Consider the following 21361-nt stretch of genomic DNA (forward strand, 5'->3'; position numbering starts at 1 on the left):
TCTGCAAATTTGAGGCTCTTAGCACTTAAGGGGGCTTTGCTATTAACCCTTAAAGTCGGCGGCTACCTAACATTGATCCATGCGTCAACTTTTCCGCTTGGCAGCATGACCTTACGCATTAATTGCTAGTAGGATTTTACGCGTAAACCGATAACGTAATAACCTGAATTACGGTATACTTACGCGTAATTGCGTAAGTGCTATGCGTAATTATAGACATGTACCGAAATTGACTGTCTATGCCGTAAGCGTAATTTCGTAATGCGTAATAGCGTAAAATTACGCGTAATGATCCGTAAGCGTAGCTTTCTCCATTACGACCAGCACTGGATTGCATACTGTAAGGCTTTGTTTACATCTAAAATCAAATTCGCCGACACCAGCACAATTTCTTTCCCCCTCCCGTCGCTCACTTGCGTGTTGCGATTTTGTGTAAAGCGCTTTTCAAAGCGCTTTTGCAGAGCGATTTATTTTTTCACTTCCTGATGCAAGTCAGGAAGTAAACTCTTTGACCCGGAAAAGAATAAATACAATGTAATGATTCTTAAAAGCGCAAATGCAATCACCGCACAAAGTGATTTTGTGAGCGTTTTGTGTTTTTCCTATACCTTCCATTGTAGCAAAATCGCCCTAAAATGGTACAGGCAGCGTTTTGCTAAGCGGATCGGAAACAAACCGCTCAGATGTGAACTCTCATAGGGAATCATTGCACAAGCGCTTTTAGGGCGATTTTGAAAATCGCCAGTGCTTAAATAAAAACACAAAACGCCCTAGGTGTGAACAAGCACTACGTGTAAACACACAGCAACATGCTGCCCCTGCAATCTCTGTGCCTGATGCAAATGTTTCACCTTGCTTCATGAGAGAACCGGCCCTGCACACACTGCTGTAGCAATTTTATACTGACAGAAGACTCTGTTTTAGGGCCCGTTTCCACCGTGCCAGCACATGCACTTATGTGAGAATGCATCTGAATCTCTCTAGCCGTGCCATGCGGTTTTTTGCTGCATGTCGTCCAATTTAGGCTGCATTTCCCTGTCAAAATTTGCATGTGGAGAAACGCAGCGAATCGCAGGCAGTGGAAACAGGCCCTAAGATTTAAGGCGGCCATACATGGATAGAGTTTTGCTCAATGGGGCAAACAGATCAATCCCTTTAAATCTGATCAGAGAGGGATCAATTCTCCCCATACATGGCGCACAGATTTTCAGTAGGTCTCACTATTAAAACTGCGTACGTTAAAAAGGGGTGCTGGGAAAAAAGGGTGCGGGGTTTTAAACGATAAACATGGATAACGTTTAAAAATATAATGTACTATATTTCGTTTAAAAATAATGTTTTATAAAGATATAAATCATTAAATAATGTGCATGAAATTGGCAATTGTGAAAACGTTAATCTTCCGTTTAAAAAGTGAAACGTATAATAACGTTTAAAAAAAAATAGTAAGTAACCCTCCCTGTACCTACCCCTAACCCCTAGACCCCTGTGTTGGTGCCTAAACCTAAGACCCCCCTGGTGGTGCCTAAACCTAAGACCCCCCTGGTGGTGCCTAAACCTAAGACCCCCCTGATGGTGCCTAAATCTAAGACTCCCCTGTTGGTGCCTAAACCTAAGACCCCCCTGTTGGTGCCTAAACCTAAGACCCCCCTGTTGGTGCCTAAACCTAAGACCCCCCTGTTGGTGCCTAAACCTAAGACCCCCCTGTTGGTGCCTAAACCTAAGACCCCCCTGTTGGTGCCTAAACCTAAGACCCCCCTGTTGGTGCCTAAACCTAAGACCCCCCTGGTGGTGCCTAAACCTAAGACCCCCCTGTTGGTGCCTAAACCTAAGACCCCCCTGGTGGTGCCTAAACCTAAGACCCCCCTGGTGGTGCCTAAACCTAAGACCCCCCTGTGATAAGCATTAATAACGTGTGAAAAAAATATTGTGCTGTTTTTCGTTTAAAAATGTTTTAAAAAAGATTGTACTGTTTTTCGTTTAAAAATAATGTTTAAAAAATTATAAATCATAAAATAATGTGTAATCATGAGAAGCAGTTATAAAACAGTAAAAGTCTCCGGGCGCCGCTTATAAAACGTTATTTTTCTCCGGCGCCCTTTTTTCCTGTCGGGCGCCCATTAAACGATATTTATTATGGGAGTGAATGGCGGCGCCCGATTTGTCCACTTGCCTCAGGCGCCCGAATTTACTGTTACCATTAAAACTATTGTAAATCTATGGAACTGCAGCTTTGCACTGTTCAATACAGTGCAACTTTATGACCCATTGGTCTACCGCTGCTCCCCCACCATGTCCAGTCAACCAAAATTTACCGTCTGGTGCAATTAGAATTTTTGTTAAATCTTTGCAGTGAATCCAAATTACGATAGACACTGCTTGTTCGGTGGCAGATAACTAGAAAATTTGATAAGGGAAAAAATTCAATGCATGTAAGGCCAGCTTTATCCTCTTTGCAGTCAACGAGTTCTCCAGCAGTTTAAACCACAGTTTTATTGCTAAAGCTGAACATTTCATTATATAATCTGATTGTATGATCTTTATTCAATTTCTACCACATCTTTGGGGAATAAAAGCATTCTTGAACTACAGTATACACCCACTTTGCAATCAATGTGTTAATCCTCATATATAGAGGTTGATAAGACTGTTCATGCATTGCACAATTAGATTGTATATTTTTTGTCAGCTGGACATTGGCATGGGGAGAAACCAGTTCCAGAATCACAAGGTGATCAGGTTTTTTAGCCCTTCTTAAATAATTGTGTAACATTCTTACCTTCCAGCGGCAGGTCCCGCGGCGTCTCCGGCATGGTCCGGGCGAGCGGCGGGACTTCGCTGCCGATATCCTCTGGCGGCATCCCCAGCTTCCCTCCGGCGGTGAGTTCCGGCGTGCACAGTGCGACCAAACGTGCGCGTGCGGCCGCCGATAAGCCTTATAGGCTTAGGAGGAGGATCTAGCTGAGGTCAGCAGTGATGTCAATGAAGTGACATCACTATTTGAGTGGTTTCTGGGGAATTGGGATCTGTATTTAAGGCCAGAGCTTGCAGTCGCTCACTGGCCTTGATACTAATCAGTTCGCTGGTTCTAGGTCTAGCTAGCTACTTTGAGCTACATTGATATATTGTGTAGACGCACAATATATATGTACTCCAGTTAGTCAGTCTTTGTTATTTTCGTATATATATTCTAATAATATTACTTATTGTAACATCTTATTGTATATTATCTGTGTACCGACTTTTGCCTGCCTTTTGACCTCGCTCCTGTCTAGTCCTTCTGTACCGCTGCCATCTGATACTCGTTACCGACTCGGCCTGTCCCTGACTTCGTTATTGCCTAATCCTTACAATACGACTGACATCTGACCTATGTGTATGACTCTGCTCGATTATTGACTACGAATTAGCCTAGCTACTCTGTACCTTGATATCTCTGACTGGCGAACGACCTTAGCCTGATCCTGACTACGTTATTATACTATTGTTCTATATTACCTGTACGCTATCTCGCCACGCACTAGCGTGATATTATCAAGGCCCATAAAAAATATATTATGGAGGAATTGCGAGACCAGATTCTAATGCTGGGCATAGACGGTACGTTTTTTTCTTATCAATCGAGCCGCTGATGGCTCGATTGATAATTTCCGACGTGTCAGATCACCGCGTGGATCAATTCCCGGCTCGATCCCCGCGGACGGACAATGGGCAAAAACGAAACGCTGATAAGGAAGTGCCCGCAGGGACAAGTGGCAATCGATCCGCGCGCACACGCGGACGAGCGGTGATGCGCCGGCATCGAGCCGCTGGCTCGATACTGGCGCATAAACTAACCATGTATTCCCAGCATTCCCAGTTAACTTGCTCAGATGAACATACAGAGCCAGAGAGCCCCTGCCTCACCACTGCCAGGCATTGGCAGCAGCCACAGTGCCCCAGCCTCACCACTGGCAGCAGCCATAGGGCCCATAAAAAAACACAGTTTATTGCATTTGACTGTTGCTTATTGTTGAAAAAAAAACAGTATTTTCAGTGCCAGCTGGGTTCAGTTGTGCCCATAAAATAAACACACTTTATTGCATGAGCTTTTTGTCCCTAGGCCTTCCCAACGGACTAGAGGACATGATCTGCGCATGGAGGAAAAACGGTTTAGCCATTTATTTAAGAAAGGGTTCTTTACAGTAAGAGTGATTAAGATGTGGAATGCATTGCCACAGGAAGTCGTTATGGCAAACTCTATACCTGCATTTAAAGGGGGCTTAGATGCTTTCCTTGCGTTGAAAGACATCCATGGCTACAATTACTAGGTAATGCTTAATGATGTTGATCCAGGGATGTTATCTGATTGCCATCTGGAGTCAGGAAGGAATTTTTCCCTTTTGGGGCTAATTGGACCATGCCTTGTAAGGGTTTTTTTTGTCTTCTTCTGGATCAACAGAGATATGTGAGGAAGCAGGCTGGTGTTGTACTTTGTACTGGTTGAACTCGATGGACGTATGTCTTTTTTCAACCAAAATAACTATGTAACTATGTAACTATGCATTTTAATGTTGCTTATTGTTGAAAAAAAAAAACAGTACTTTCAGTGCCAGCTGGGATCAGTTGTGCCCATAAAATAAACACACTTTATTGCATTTTACTGTTGCTTATTGTTGAAAAAAAGCAGTACTTTCAGTGCCAGCTGGGAACAGTTGTGCCCATAAAAAACACACTTTATTGCATTTTACTCTCATTTGCATTTTGTCCTCATGCAAGGGCTGGGTTGTGTCAAAGCGTGGCCTTGTTCTCCTGTACCTCCTCTTCCATCCTGTGTGCTGGGTTAGCGTTGCCGGTCCCATTGGTAGGACTGCTTTTCAGGAATATCTCATTTCTATTATATTTATCAATGCATGGCGACAAAATGCATTGCTTTAAGCATGCATTTTGTCCTCATGCAAGGCCTGGGTTGTGTCACAAAGCGTGGCCTTGTTCTCCTGTACCTCCTTTCCATCCTGTGTGCTGGGTTAGTGTTGCCGGTCCCATTGGTACTAGGACAGCTTTTCAGGATCTCACAGAGGTGCCAAGCGTTATTTGGACTCCGTGCTGTATATTGCTCCTGTTTATTGCCTAATGAAGCGGGATTTTGCCTGCAAAAAGCGTTGCAACTTGTCATAGGAGTTTGTAAATAAATTGTCTACAACTTTAAATCGACAGTATTTTTGTCTGTTTTGGGGTTGGCTGGTCCACCACCGCATCCCAATCGTTTTAAACGTTTTAGTGTATTTGATCCTACCGGTGCCTCTGTACACCTCCACATTTCAGGATCTCATTTGTATAAAATTTATAAATGCATGGCGATAAACTGCATTGGCCTTAAGCGTGCAGTTTTTCCCCATACACGTATGCCTTTTTTGGGGAGTTTTATTTGTTTTATTGGCAGTCAAGTATAATTGGCGCACTGCTCTGCAAACATGAGTCCCTGCTTTTATTCTGAGCCTAAAATCTATGTGTAAATGCCCCCCCACTATTTCCAACCCGTTTTGCAAACGTTTCCCTCATTTTGCAAGTTTTTTCAGGCCTGCTTTGCCTGCTTTTAGGCCATGCTCGGGTCCCCATTGACTTCAATTAGGCTCGGTGTTCGGCCGAATATCCCGAACATCTGGACCATGTTCGGCCGAGCCGACCCGAGCCCGAATAACTGGGTGTTCGATCAACACTACTTAGCGCATGCCTGAGTTGAATTTTGCTTTTCTAAAATTCATAGTTTTCGTTTTTCTGCTGCTCCGTGGCCTATCAATCAGTATCACCAGATCAAACATAATACATAGCCTGTTGTTGCTAAATACACATTCCAACTCAAGGATTCTGTTTAATGCACTATTAAAAGGAATCTAAACATCCTTGACTTAAATCACTGTAAGGTACAGCATTGCTTTCTTGAAACAGAAGGTAATTGTATGTGATCACTTTTTCTCATCCAGTACATAACACTCACAGTGAACTATTACAGGACAGTAGTCGAGAACATTAGAAATATTTATTATTATGAAAATGAAAGCATCACTTTTTGAATCAGACAAGGGCACATTCCAGTTTGCATGGAACACTGATATTGGACAGTAGAGGGCAGTAGCTACAAAGAAAGAGATTACTCTAGTTTACATGTGAGTTGCAGACAGTCATGTGACCATGGCCGTAACAATAACTCCCACGACCCTGCTGTTCTGGGTAATACATTACCGGCAGCTTCTAGCAGGGCAAAATATCCTCCTCTCTCTTCACTTCAACTGTTCTATCTGCTTGGGACTCTCATACGTCATATGACATGCAGGGTCGATAGCCGCAGGCAGATAGACAGAGGGAAAGTGAAGGGAGAGGAAAATGTGTTGCTCTGCGAGAAGCTGGTTATGTATCATGATCCACTGTTGCACTCTGCTAAATTGGCAGGGTGAGGGGCGGGAGGTATAGGCATATGGCTGATGTCCGGTCAGAGTTATCTTTTTTAAGGGGGAGGGGGGGGGGGGGGGGGGCAGGGTTTTGCAGTAGGCCCGACCGGATCAGTTCGGCCCACAGATCTGTAGGTGTGCCCCTGTTTGTGACTTATTTCAGAGTCCATGTACCGCTCCTGTATTAGCATTGCTGTTTGGTTTAGTTACAAGTGTTCAGGAATGGCAAGGCAAAGCAAAGCAAAAATTTAGCAAAAATATAATAGTGTACTTGTTGAAGACACCATCTTTGACACAGGAGACCAGGGTTTGAGTCCTGGCTGAAGACAGTACCTATAGTCCTTGGGAAAGACTTGCACTGCAGTGCACCTATAACACCAGTTAGAAGTGTGATACTGGCCTGAAGGTTCCATGGTCATGTGAGTAAACAATAAAACTCATGCAGAAACACCATGAGACCACACCACTATTTATTTATTTATTGTATTTATAAAGCGCCAACATATTACGCAGCGCTGCTTAGGAAGGGAGCACATTCTGTCTACTGGAGTAGAATGCACGTAATGCTAGCATGAAAGTGCAAGTTGATTTCAGAACAGCAAAGGACCTTGTGAGTATGCTGGAGGACACAGGCAGACAAGTATCTATATTCACAGTAAAACGATACCTACATCAACATCACCCGGAAGGCTGCTCAGTAGGGGAGGAGTTGGTCCACTGTGTGTGTGTGTGTGTGTATGTGTGTGGTGGGGGGCTAAGTGGCTTTTGGAGGTGCATTTCAGTAACCTGCTGAGTTTAACATCCTCCAGAATGTGTTACAGCTTTATAATTACCCGCCAGTATGTCCTGTTCGGAATCATTTTCATTTATTCCCAGGCACTTCGATTGACTCTGTGAACACATGCTCCCCTTCACCAATCACCAACATTTAAGTCCCGAGATGAACAAGCAGCGTGCATGTGCGCACCCACCGCTACTTGACAAGACATATCAGTACGTCCTGTTTGAATTACTGAGGCTCTATCTGGATGTACCAGTATGTCCAGAGTTGAGTTTAGAGGTTCAGGGAGTTGCCTAATTGTGTTGTTTAAAGGCACATGTTTCCTAGGGATGAGTGCGATAAGTTAGTGAAAGTTAGGAATGACAGTGTCATCATCCTCAACCCACAGACCCCACACCTTATCAAACTTAGATGGGTGTCCTTGCACTTGGTAAGTAAGACTATAAAGATGGAGGTTTTGATTAACCAGGGTTTTAAAGCGCTCCAAAGAAGGGACCCCGGGTGATTGCCATTTAAACAATAAACTTTATCATGCATAATATAAGGTGAGTCTAAGAAACACTTTTTTATGTTTACTGCAAGTCACATTATCAATAATCCCCAATAGAAAGGCCTTAAATGAAGGATCTATTGAGCGTTTTAAAATTTTAGCCAAAAATTTAGTAAAAGAATCCCAGAAACTCTGCATGGCTTCTCCGCACACTGCTCCTCCCCCTCTAAAAGGCTCTATGTTTGGTGCCTGGCTCTGCTTCTTCCCCTGGTTTTTCTCTCTTTTGGGCAAGGGGTAGAAGATGGATGGGTCTTACCCGTTTGCTGGAAGAGCCCCTCTCCGCCACTGTGGCATTTGGAAGTTCCTGGAGCGGTGTCCTCCGCCTCCTCCACTGTGTCAGTCCTGGCCGCACCGCCGCTGGCGCCATCTAGGGAGCCATTGCAGGCAAACCGCGCAAGCGTCTCCACCGGCCCCTCCACCTTCTGTGCACATTTTGCCGCCATCCCCTCGCTGCACCGTGCCGCCTAAGCCTCAGGGACCAGACCGAGGACAGATGGGCAAATTTAGATAACTGGATGCCGCCGGATTCTGCGTGGGTAAGGGAGAGTTGGAGGATCCTGTTTCCTCACAGCTCCATGACTTCACTTTGAATCTGGCTGATTTATTTAAAGAGGCACCATAACAGCATGCAGTACAATGCATTACATTATTCTGGATACCTAATTTTACATTAATCATCATGGTTTCAACATCAGAAATAATATGATGTTTAGCCTAGGGTATTTAGTCCAGGTATTATTTCTGATCACTTAGGAACACACAGCAAACAAACATTCCACAGTGATGCACCTTACCAGCAGTAAAGATGTCAGAATGTATATTGGGGTAAGGAAATATTTTACAATAGGAAAACATTATCTAAATTATTATTTGTAAAATATGAGCAATTTTAATCATTAAGGTGCACTCAGTTAAGTTCCTCTTTAAAGTGACATTGAAGTGAAAAACGACCCTTATAATAGAGTGGGATGCGAAAGTTTGGGCAACCTTGTTAATCGTCATGATTTTTGTGTATAAATCATTGGTTGCAACGATAAAAAATGTCAGTTAAATATATCATATAGGAGACACACACAGTGATATCTGAGAAGTGAAATTAAATTTATGGGATTTACAGAAAGTGTACAATAATTGTTTAAATAAAATTAGGCAGGTGCATAATTTGGGGCACTACTGGCATTTTATTGATTCCAAATTGTAAGTTTCCCTCCTCTTTTAATTTTCTCTGAAGAGTAGCAACATGGGGGTCTCAAAATAACTCTCAAATGACCTGAAGACAAAGATTGTTCACCATCATGGTTTAGAGCAGGGGTCTCAAACTCGCGGCCCGCGGGCCATTTGCGGCCCTCGATACAATATTTTGTGGCCCCAGGGCCCCAGAGCTTGTAGGGGCCCCCAGTGGCTACAAGAGGAAAAAAATTTTTTCAAATCGGCCTTATAGTTTTTGAGAAAATCGTTTTTAAAGTTGCAAAGGAAAAAAATACACGTTTATAAACCCGCCGACTTTAATGGTTAATAGCAAATCCACCTTAAATGATAGAAACCCTACATTTGCAGGATATGTTAAGGAGATCATTAGGAATAAGAGGAAAAAACAATTTTTCAAAAAGACCTTATAGTTTTTGAGAAAATCGATTTTAAAGTTTCGAAGGAAAATAGTATACTTTTAAATGCGGTAAATGTCACTTTTACCGCAGTGTAATTTTACATGTATCAAAAGAAAGAGCAATACATTTCCTGATGGGGTTTCCAGGGGGTCCATACGCAGCCGCAGCGCTTTGGCCAGGGATCGCTATATAGCCACAATATGGCTGTATGAAGATTCCTGGCATTTTTTCCTATTTTCCCAATTTTTTTTTTTTATGTTTAGAGTGTGGGAATTTTTTTTTTAAAAATGATGTGGGGTCCCCCCTCCTGAGACTTTTTAACCCCTTGTCCCCCATGCAGGCTGGGGTAGCCAGAATGTGGAGCTCCGACCGATTGGGGCTTCACACCCTGACTATACCAGCTGCAAAAAAGGTCCCTTAATGCCGATTTTTGTTCCAGGGTATCTGTTGGGGGGGGGGGGGGGGAGGTTGCAGGTTTATTTTGCTCTGGGGCCCCATTGTTGCTTAAACCGGCCCTGCCTGCCGGCAAAAGCAAAAGAGACACGGAAGCGAACTATATTTGCCCATTTTACCTTATAGTTCGCTTCAGTGTTTCCAAGTAATCCGCCGCATCCCCGCCACTAAACAAGGGCTGCAGACCCCCAAATCCCCCGCGCAAACATCCACGACTGCGCTGAGGGGCAGAGCTTCCAGCTGTAGCTCTGCCCCTCCTGACATCAATCGCCGAATGGATCGCCGCCTCTCCCCCGCCCCTCTCTGTGAAGGAAGAGTGAGAGGGGCGGGCAGAGGCGGCGATCCGCCGCGATTGACGTCAGGAGGGACAGAGCTGAAGCTGAAAGCTCTGCCCCTTCCAGGAAATGCCGGCGGATTGCCCCCCGGGGCGATTTGGGGGCTCTGCAGCCCTCGTTTTGCGATGGGGACACATGAACTCCCTTATGCGGCCCAGCCTCATCCTGACTTTGCCTCCTGCGGCCCCCGGGTAAATTGAGTTCGAGACCCCTGGTTTAGAGGAAGGATACAGAAAGCTGTGTACAGAAAGACCTACAACATCATCTTGCTGCAGACTGAGTCACTGTACATCATTCAACCATTCAGTGCACTTTACACAAGGAAATGCTGTATGCGAGAGTGATGCAGAGAAAGCCTTTTCTCCACCCACAGCACAAACAGAGCCGCTTGAAGTATGCTAAAGCACATTTGGACAAGCCAGCTTTATTTTGGAATAATGTGCTGTGGACTGACGAAACTAAAATTGAGTTATTTGGGGATAACAAGGGGTGTGATGCATGGAGGAAAAAGAACACAGCATTGCAAGAGAAACACCTGCTACCTACAGTAAAATATGGTGATGGTTTCATCATGCTGTAGGGCTGTGTGGCCAATGCAGGGATGCATGGATTCCACCCAGTATCAGCAGATTCTGGAGATCAATGTCCAGGAATCAGTGACAAAGCTGAAGCTGCAGCGGGGCTGGATCTTTCACCAAGACAACAACCCTAAACACTGCTCAAAATCCAATAAAACATTCATGCAGATGAACAAGTACAATGTTCTAGAATGGCCATCTGAGTCCCCAGACCTGAATATAATTGAAAATCTGTGGTGTGAGTTAAAGAGAGCTGTCCATGCTCGGAAGCCATCAAACCTGAATGAACTAGACATGTTTTGTAAAGAGAAATGGTCCAACATACCTTCAACCAGAATCCAGACTCTCATTGGAACCTACAGGAAGCGTTAAGAGGCTGTAATTTCTCCAAAAGGAGGGTCTACTAAATATTGATTTCATTTTTCTTGTGGTGCCCAAATTCATGCACCTGCCTAATTGTATTTAAACAATTATTGCACACTTTCTCAAATATCACTGTATGTGTCTCCTATATGATATATTTTACTGACATTTTGTAACAACCAACATTTACACAGGAAAATCATGACGATTATCAAGGTTACCCAAACTTTCGCATCCCACTGTATATTCCCCTCTCCCCCATTGTAGGCCGATTGTGCCCCTCTACACTTCCCCAGCACCAGTTAACCAGATGTGCCTCTGTTAAACCCTCACCCACCTCAGTTAGCCAGATGTGGCCGTTTATCTCCCCTCCTGTGAGGATCCGCGTGGCTGCCTGCGCAGGCAGGCAGCCTTTTGACCACTGTTCAGGTCTGCATTCTGCAGGTCTCTGGAAGAGAGACCTTTTGTCAGTTGTGCAGCTTGCTGCTGAGGAATTTGCATACGTTTGTCATGCAGATTGCCTAGCCACATCCTTTGTGGGCTTGCTCTATAAAAGAGCTATCTTTCCCACAGTAAGTGGCTGGTCATAAGGATTAGTTCCTGTGAAACACTCCAAGTGTCATCCTTGCTCTTTGTTTGAAGATTAGCTTAGTGTAATTCCTGGGACTGCACTAGGCAGGTTCCCCTAGTGCAGTTAGGATTGCATATCTGTTTTGTTTGTCTGTTGCAATTGTCCTGTCCCTGCGGTGGCCGACAGGAAATCGTTCAGTGTGTCTGGGTGCTAACCGGAACAGCGGTTGTTACTGGTAGCCCCTTCTGTTCTGTCTTCCAGGATCGCACTAGCCTCTTTCGCTAGTGTTGTGGATCCTATCTGTCGCTTGTCCCTGTTTTCGTGTGTCTGTCTTGTCTGTTACGAACGCTTGCGGGAGGCTCGGTGAGGTAACTGTTTAGCAAGCACTCGCGTCCTCTGTTTCATGTTTGTTTGTCGGTGGTTAGTTAGGCGTGCTTGTCTCTATTGTGCTTATCACGTGGAGACCGCTTGTTATTTTCCTTATCTCCTCATTGTATGATTTGCTGTGCCTTTGCTACTCTTGTGCTCTGCCTTGCTGTAGCCTTGTGTCGCCTCTGGCAATCGCCTCTCCCGCGATTGCGTTCCTACTTCATATCTGCTGTTGTGTATGCACCGTCGCGGGTTGGCGACTAGTTTGGTGCACACGCATATAATCTGTCCCTTTGCTCAATCTCTTTCAGGGCTATCTTGCCCTGCGTTTCTTCCCTTCGTGCAATTCCTGTCTGGCGTGTGTGGCAGGGCAGAGGAGCTGTTCCTGTCAACAGGAATTTCCCTCTACAGGTGCATTGCACCTTTTGCTGGGTTCCCGCAAATTATACGCTTGTGGAGGATTTCCGCAGTGTCAGCGCACGTCTTGTGCGCTGATCACGGAGAGAATTCCACAATCGTTACAGCATGACCAGCCAAACCGAAATTCCCAGTGTAGAGGGAATTTCCGATTTGTACGATTTGGTCAAATATGGGTTCAGTGTCTTTAAGAGGTTTAAGATACTGGACTCTGAAACCAGAGATGAGTTTATATCAGAATGTTCCAGATTCTTGGCAAATCCTGAATTTCAGGCCACCAATATTTCCACTTGGAGTGGTCAGATTGCTTACAATCTTTTCCAAGGAGATCTGTTCGTGTGGGCTGATGAGTATGCCAGACACAAAAATCTGAGACATAACCCTCGCAGATTTCTGAGTCATGTATTTTCTCGTAAGCTTAGAATTCCCCTGCCAGGTTATTTCTATGAGTTTTTTCTTGCAGTGCATGACGCTGATCAGATTAGGTTATGCAACATTTCTGTGTCATTACCATATGTTAATGAGTTGGTGCTTGCAGGCCAATCTGCTGATTTGGCTTGTCAACCAAAAGATTCGTTGCCCCTAGCAACCACAAATAAAGAGGTAATTTCTGTCAAGTCTGAAATGTGCAAAACCATTCAGTATGATATTGATGTTGCTCAGTCTCCGTGTTTTTTGCCCTAATCCAAAGCTTATGTGGATCCTATTATAGGTAGAATCGCAAACTATATTAAAGCAGTTAAAAAATCTGTTTTTGTTCCTGAACTCCTCCCATATGGAGATTATCTGGATACTGGCCTGTTTGAACCTCCATTTGCCTCATGGGACATTGGGGCCTTGATGGAGGAATTTGATTTTGATTGGAAAGCCTTCTGCGATTTTTACATCGCAAAAAGCGCAGATGTCTTGAATGATTGTCTCAATTCCGTGTACACTTTGATAGATTCTGATGAGTGTGACAGGTGTTTTGTAGATCCGGTGTTGTATGTGTGGCAGACGATTTTGGATGAGTTGCACACACACCAATCAATTGATTCCAATAAAGAGACATCGTTGTCGGATGATTGTTCCTGCCTTTCTGGGGTAAAGCATGTGAGTCGTGACATTGTGCGATCTGAGATGAGTGGGTGTGCCACTGTGGTTGATTCCTGTGCGAATCCTGGAGGATTCTCTCCTGACTGCGTGCAGTTTGAATCTGTGCGATCTGATGCCTGTTTCTCGGATGTTCCTGCAGATTGTGATCAGCATGAATGTGCCAGTTTTTCCAAGGATGTGTGGGACCCCTTGTCATTTAGAGACAGATCTTTAAGATCTTCCATCTGTGATCCTGCTATGGGGAAAATTCCTAAATTATGCAGCATCAAAAGTAAAATTAATATGTCTAATAAAGTTTTTCCTGATGTTGTCGCTATTTCTACTGCAAATGTGTTTTTGTCTCACCCTGTTCACACCTGTAAGGGCCGGTTGCCTGGTGACAGTTGTTCCAGTGTTTCTGTCCTGAACGCCTTACAGTCTGCCCCGCAGATCGCGGAGGTTTGCGCTATGGAAGCGTCAGTTTCACAACCTAAAGCGATTTTTGATTCGCAAGTTTTGCGTTCTGACTCCTCGGATTTGACATTGTTAGACGAATCTAAGAGTGAGACAGCGCTTCGGTTTTGCGAATCTGATGCTGAAGCTTTTTTGTTTTGCCCAGAGAGGCTTTCTCTGAGCCTGCCCTGTACCATGAATAACAATATGATGTCCAATCACACTGACATTTGTGAGTCCCTTTCTTGTTCTGAGGAAAATGCTGATTCTGCACCCTGTACTCTGGATGAGTTAATATGGCCTTGTTTAGAGTCTCCTGCAGTGTCCCTAGAGGCTTGTCTAGGTATTGCTACTATACTCACCTGTTTTTCTGCAGTTTTGGAGTTGCAAGCTAGTTTGACTGCTACGCAGAATTCTGGGTGCAGTGAGATTAAAGTTAGGGAGTCAGTGTGTGTTCCAGTAAATATTCCTGTACATTCCGCTCATAATGACGAAATTCAGTCTCAGTTTATGGTGGAACCTTCCCTGGGACATCTGCCCTGTCCACAAAATAAAGTTCCAGTTTTGCCCTGTAACATAGATAGTTCAGAATCCTTCTCAGAAAACTTGAAAAATGATGTTCCTGAGGTATTGTCTGATATCCTGGAGACCTCCGAGTTCCTCCCAAAGGGTGCAGAACTTGTAGGAGATGTTTCCTGCCCCCCAAGTCCTTCTGAGGTGTTGCCCACTTCAGTAGGCATTGCTGTTGTGCTGACTACCTTTGCAGCTCTGGTGGAGCTTTACTCATATGTAGTCAATGATGATATTATTGTCACAGAGATTTTTAGGATTGAATCCAAGCCTTCTTTTGAAAGTCCAGTGCTGGAGACCACTGCTCGTGATGATTCTCTGCCCGGTTCTGGTTTTGGTCTTTTCGTAACGGACTCTGAGGTTGGCAGTTCCTCGAAGTGCCCTGAGGTTCCCCTTGGGCTAGTGTACCCCGATGTGTTCTGTGACCCAAAAAGCCCAAGTGTGTCTCGGTTGCCAGCCTGCTCAGATGCTTCCTCGGTGGAAACCTGTTCTGATGTTGCCTGCCTGCCTGCATGCCCAGAGGTGGTCCCTGAAGGCCCTGTTCTTGATGCTTGTCCTGGTAATTCTGAATCTGGAATTGTCATTGGTTCCATAGGGGTTCTTGATAGTTTTCCATGTGAGCCTGGTGATCGTTCTGCCCTCCTGGGATCTCTGCGGAGCTTCAAAGTGTTCTGGGAGATCCTGGGAGAAATATTTCCTGGTACCTTGGATGAAATCAGCAGTGGGTACTTTGTGGAAAGGGACACTTCGAATGGGTATTGTGGCAGGTTTGGTATTATTGGACGGTCCTTGGAAGGTGGTGGGCATGGCTCGGTGGGTGTCGATGGCTCCTTCTCTGGCATTCACAGTACTGATGGGTGTTACGCTAAGACTTGTGGTGCTGATGGGCATGTTTCGGTGGCTTCTCCTTCCGATGAGGTCGGTTTCGGGTGGGCTGACTCTGGAATTGGGCCTTGTCGGGCTGCCCCGACCTTCATGAGTCTTCAGTTAGAGTCTTTTGTTAATATCAGTTTAGAGGCTCGTCTGGAATCCGACCCTAGAGGGGGGGGTACTGTGAGGATCCGCGTGGCTGCCTGCGCAGGCAGGCAGCCTTTTGACCACTGTTCAGGTCTGCATTCTGCAGGTCTCTGGAAGAGAGACCTTTTGTCAGTTGTGCAGCTTGCTGCTGAGGAATTTGCATACGTTTGTCATGCAGATTGCCTAGCCACATCCTTTGTGGGCTTGCTCTATAAAAGAACTATCTTTCCCACAGTAAGTGGCTGGTCATAAGGATTAGTTCCTGTGAAACACTCCAAGTGTCAGCCTTGCTCTTTATTTGAAGATTAGCTTAGTGTAATTCCTGGGACTGCACTAGGCAGGTTCCCCTAGTGCAGTTAGGATTGCATATCTGTTTTGTTTGTCTGTTGCGATTGTCCTGTCCCTGCGGTGGCCGACAGGAAATCGTTCAGTGTGTCTGGGTGCTAACCGGAACAGCGGTTGTTACTGGTAGCCCCTTCTGTTCTGTCTTCCAGGATCGCACTAGCCTCTTTCGCTAGTGTTGTGGATCCTATCTCTCGCTTGTCCCTGTTTTCGTGTGTCTGTCTTGTCTGTTACGAACGCTTGCGGGAGGCTCGGTGAGGTAACCGTTTAGCAAGCGCTCGCGTCCTCTGTTTCATGTTTGTCGGTGGTTAGTTAGGCGTGCTTGTCTCTATTGTGCTTATCACGTGGAGACCGCGCATAAACGCATGCACTGTTGCGAATACGGTGTTTGCGTTTAGCTAGCGCTTGTTATTTTCCTTATCTCCTCATTGTATGATTTGCTGTGCCTTTGCTACTCTCGTGCTCTGCCTTGCTGTAGCCTTGTGTCGCCTCTGGCAATCGCCTCTCCCGCGATTGCGTTCCTACTTCATATCTGCTGTTGTGTATGCACCGTCGCGGGTTGGCGACTAGTTTGGTGCACACGCATATAATCTGTCCCTTTGCTCAATCTCTTTCAGGGCTATCTTGCCCTGCATTTCTTCCCTTCGTGCAATTCCTGTCTGGCGTGTGTGGCAGGGCAGAGGAGCTGTTCCTGTCAACAGGAATTTCCCTCTACAGGTGCATTGCACCTTTTGCTGGGTTCCCGCAAATTATACGCTTGTGGAGGATTTCCGCAGTGTCAGCGCACGTCTTGTGCGCTGATCACGGAGACAATTCCACAATCGTTCCCCATTGCAGTATGGAGGAGGGGGGTAATTATAGGGGTCGGGTGGGGGTTGGGGGGGATTGAACCCTGGGCAGGTATGCCGGTATAGTGTAGCTAGGGGGAGGGAGGTTAATGAGCACATGCTAACATGCACGCTGTGCTCATTAAATCAAAATAACTTATATTCAGGTTTTGTGGCTTTCAGAAGCCACTTGGAATGATGTAATTATGCTGTAGTTAGGATGTAAAGTGGTTAAAGAACTTCTAGTTTTTAAAAAAAATTAACTTTAGAGTTTAGATAGGAAAAACAAATTGGTACACGTGTCAGGGTCACTAGCAGCAACATTTTTTTTAAACCTTATAGTTTTTGAGAAATTGGATTTTAAAGTGCTTTCTATACCTTGTGTAGTCTTAGTTCCAGTCCATATTGGCGTTGTTACATTCCCCATGTTTTTATCTATAAAAGACGTTTTCAAAAGTCATTTGGAGAAACTTTTAACATTTTAAGTGTTAGTTCACATTTTCTTTAGAAATTCAAAAACAAGACAGCATAGAGTCTCCCCTCCCAATTATCATTACCTTTTTGTCCCTCGTGCATGCAGATTTTCCTCAGGTATTTAAGAGCCCATTAGCATGGAGCTCCATTCATTGGGGCACATTAATCAAAATAAAAACTCTACTTACAACATAAGAAGACTTTTGCACCAGTTTTGCATGAATTTTTAGAAATGTTGTACTGATAGAAGAGAGCAAAACCAGAGCTGATCTGACATAGAAAGAAGAAATAGTTGATAGCACTTCTAAAACTTGTGCAAAACTGCCACATGGGAATATGAGCTGTCAGCTGGTTCTGTATGTGTTGTTTTATCACCCAGATAACTGAATTAAATGTTTTTTCTTTCACAGCTGTCACTCACATCACATCCTTGTCCAGCCCAGACAGCAGCTACAGTATACTGTGAGATAGGAGAGAGACACATTCTTCTATGAAGCAAGAGTATCCTTACTGATTAACATCATTCAGTCCATCCTACCCTAAGAAGTACTTTATCGGCTGCTATTTTACAATTAAAATACTATTGCGAGTCCCTCTTTTATCTATTAAAGCTGCTAAAGCACAACTTACCTCACTCAGAGGATTCTCTCACTGACTGCACTAATTCTGAGAATCCTCCTTATCTCCTCCTGTTTTAGAACAGTTTTAGAAGGAAATTGCACCTTCTAAAAATGACCGAGACAGTTTTGCATGATATAAACCTCCCAAGATTTATCTCTCAGATACTATTGATAACACTACCCCATTGAGTGATGGCAGCCCCCACAGTCTAAAAGACTGTGGGGTACTCTGTGGAGGGGAGATGACAAGGATTCTACTCCCTGTTCAGTGTTATGGACAGGGGCACCTCTAGCCATTTTGCCACTCCAGGCGAGAAAGCTTGTGGCACCCTCCCCCTCCGGTTTAAGTGCACATTTAATGCAATTTGCAAAAAAAGTTTGAAATGGGACAATTATGTTTATTATACAGTATATTATCAACTACAGTATAATGCATGCCTTTTGACATAAAGTGTGTGCCATACTATTATTATTTATTTATAAAGCGCAAACATATTCCGTGGCGCTGTAAGAATGTAAGAAAACAGACAAGGCATACATAATGATACCGACAATGATATACATCAAATATGAACACTGGTACAAAATACAGAACAGGTGATTACAATAGCAGATGTAACATGATGACTAAAATGTATACATTTCTAACAGTGTGCAAGCAATTGAATTAATAACATTCCATGACACAAAAGGGTGAGAGCCCTGCCCTTGCGAGCTTACAATCTAAAGGAATGGGGTGGAAACAAGAGGTGGGGGAAATATACAGTATATGTACAGGCAGTGCGTAATTAGGTTATTTAGTGGGTGCATGGCCTAAGCTAGAGAATATGCTTGTCGGAGAAAGTGGGTTTTGAGGGAGCGTTTAAAGATTTCAAAGGTGACAGAGTAGCGAATGTGCTGTGGAAGGGCATTCCAGAGGAGGGGTGAGGCACGTGAGAAATCGTGTACCCGTGAATGTGAGGAGGTAATTGTAGAAGAGGATAAAATAAGGTTGTGTGCAGATCTGAGATTGCGGTTGGGTTGATATCTGGAAACTAGTGAGAAGATGTACAGGGGAGAGAGATGGTGGAGAGCTTTGTAGGTTAGGGTTAAGAGTTTGAACTGGGTCCTTTGGTTGATTGGTAGCCAGGGAAGAGCTTGACAGAGAGGATCAGCAGAGGAAGAGCGAGAGGAGAGATGAATGAGTTGAGCAGCAGAGTTCAGTACAGATTGGAGCGGTGCTAGTCGGTTAGTTGGAAGTCCACCAAGCAGTATATTGCAATAGTCCAAACGAGATATAATACGAGCATGTACTATATGATTCATGCTGCAACCATTCCCTAAAATAAAATCAGTAGATAGCATGGCCACTGCAGAACATGTTCAGATATACAGTATAATAGCACAAATAACACAAATAACAATGTCAGGTATCATGTCCCCTACGAATCAAATGCACATAACACATCCCCCACTGATCAATTCAGATATGTCCCCCATAGATCAAATGCACATGACATGTCCCCCACAGATCAAATCCAGATAGGTCCCCCATAGATCAAATGCACATAACACGTCCCCTACAGATTAAATGCAGATATAAAAAATACATAATAATAATAATACAGTAGGACATTACACTATGACTATGGTAGAAATTAGTTTGTGAGCTCCGCTAAAAGCTGTCAGTGACATGACTATGTACTCTGTAAAGTACTGCAGAAGATGCCAGTGTTATATAAATACATAATCCTACCTAACAAAACCCCTGTGTCTCTGCGTCCCTGTGTGTGTGTGTGTCCCGTGCTTTGCGATACTGTGCATGTTCTGCATGGACACCCTTGGGCCAGGGAGCAGGACGCACCAGGGGGGCTGGCCGGGTGTGAGCATGTATGTGGAATGTGCAGCGGTGGTGGCGGTCACAGGGGAGGGAGGGGAGGGAGCTCCGACATAGACCTAGAGCCCGTTTTTAAATGGGCTTAGGTCTACTAGTAATAATAATAATATGGTAGGACATTGGGGAGAGGTTACTGGGTGCTGCTTGGGGGAGAGGGGGCAGGAAAGATCATTGGGTGCTGCTGGGGGCTCAATAGAGGTCACTGGATGCTGCTGGGGGTTGGGAAGAGAAAACTGGGTGCTGCTGGGGGTGGAGTCAGGAAAGGTAACTGGGTGCTGCTGAGGGTTAGGAAGAGAAAACTGGATGCTGCTGGGGGTGGGATCAGGAGAGGTAACTGGGTGCTGCTGGGGGGTCAGGAGAGGTCACTAGGTGTTGATTGGGGGTCAGGAGAGGTCACGGAGTGCTGATGGGGGTCACTGGATGCTGCAGAGGGGGTCAGATGAGATCTCTGGGTACTACTGGGGAAGGGGGGTGATGAAGAGAGGTGAATGGGTGCTGCTGGGGGGGATCAGGAGAGGTCATTGGGTGCTGCTGAAGGAGGGACATCAAGAGAGGTTACTAGGTGCTGCTTGGGGGTCAGGAGAGGTCACTGGGTGCTGTTGGGGGTTGGGAAGAAGTCACACGATGCCTGGGGGGTCAGGAGAGGTCGCTGGCTCCTAATAGGGCGGGGGGGGGATCAGTTGAGATCACTGGGTGCTGCTGGGGGGATGGGGGGTCAGGAGAGGTCATTGGGTGATGCTGGCCTGGGGTGGTGCTGGTCATGAGAAGTCATCGGTTGCTTCTGCTGATGGAGTGGAGGCACCATCTTACCTGCTCACAGCGTCCCAGTCTTGGTGCCTGCCACCACTCTAGTATTCCTGTCATGGCCATAGTCGGTGGGAGCGAGCTTTTAGGTGGGGTGGAGCTTCTGGCTTCATCAGCATGCAACCGAAGATCCTGGAACCAGGCCAATATCTCTTGCCCTCCTGTGGTGGGGGAATTCATCAGTTTATTCCCTTCTTCCTCATGCTGGAGTCACTGCTCTTCTCTCTTCCACATGAGGGGGCAGGGCTCCTTTAGCTAAGCATGCTTGCCACCTTGACTCTACTCCTTCTGTTGCAAGGCACACCCCCCGGCTCTCTTTCTAGCTGACCCAGCGTTGCCGCTGTTTCACTATGTTGACATAGTGGCGGCAGAGAGAGAACTTGCCCGCGTCTTTAAAGAGGCCATGCCGCAGATAATTTTAATGACACAGAGTGCGCCCTCTGCATTGTGGGCGCTCCAGGCAGTTGCCTGGAATGCCAGTGCCTAGAGTAAGCCCTGGTTATGGACAAGAAACACAAACATGTAGGCCTTGGGGTGCAATTTATATTGGAACATCAAGGGGGCTCCCAAATGCCTCTGCCCCCCCCTCCCTCCCCTGATAGTTAAAGGTTAAAAACAGACTCATTTTAAACACATTTTTATTATTCTAATATTATTGAACAAAAATACTTATCTTTAATCAATTAAATATGTTCTAAACCTTAATTAAAGAGCTCCACAATGACCGTCTTCACACACCATTCACTTGCCTTGCCACACTATGCTGCTGACAAGTTCCGATATCAAGGAGTTTCTCATCTATGCTAAGTGCAAGGCTTACTATAGCTAAGAAACTCTAGGAGCTAATCAACT

General features: G+C 45.1%; 1 protein-coding gene across 3 annotated transcripts in view; it reads right to left on the reverse strand.

Moving 5' to 3' along the window:
• The window catches only part of LOC137528787 (polymeric immunoglobulin receptor-like), a 188192-nt gene that overhangs the window by 126736 nt on the left and 40095 nt on the right, over nucleotides 1–21361 (reverse strand). For 2 of the 3 annotated variants that reach the window (XM_068250367.1, XM_068250365.1), the window contains exon 2: nucleotides 17114–17170. The exons of the other annotated variant lie outside the window; for it this stretch is intronic. In XM_068250367.1, the coding sequence (XP_068106468.1) occupies nucleotides 17114–17162 (49 nt within the window). In that variant the 5' untranslated portion in view covers nucleotides 17163–17170. The remainder of the gene's footprint in view (nucleotides 1–17113; nucleotides 17171–21361) is intronic. 3 annotated transcript variants of the gene reach the window in all.

This window comes from Hyperolius riggenbachi, chromosome 8 (assembly GCF_040937935.1).
Source record: "Hyperolius riggenbachi isolate aHypRig1 chromosome 8, aHypRig1.pri, whole genome shotgun sequence".
NCBI lineage: Eukaryota > Metazoa > Chordata > Amphibia > Anura > Hyperoliidae > Hyperolius > Hyperolius riggenbachi.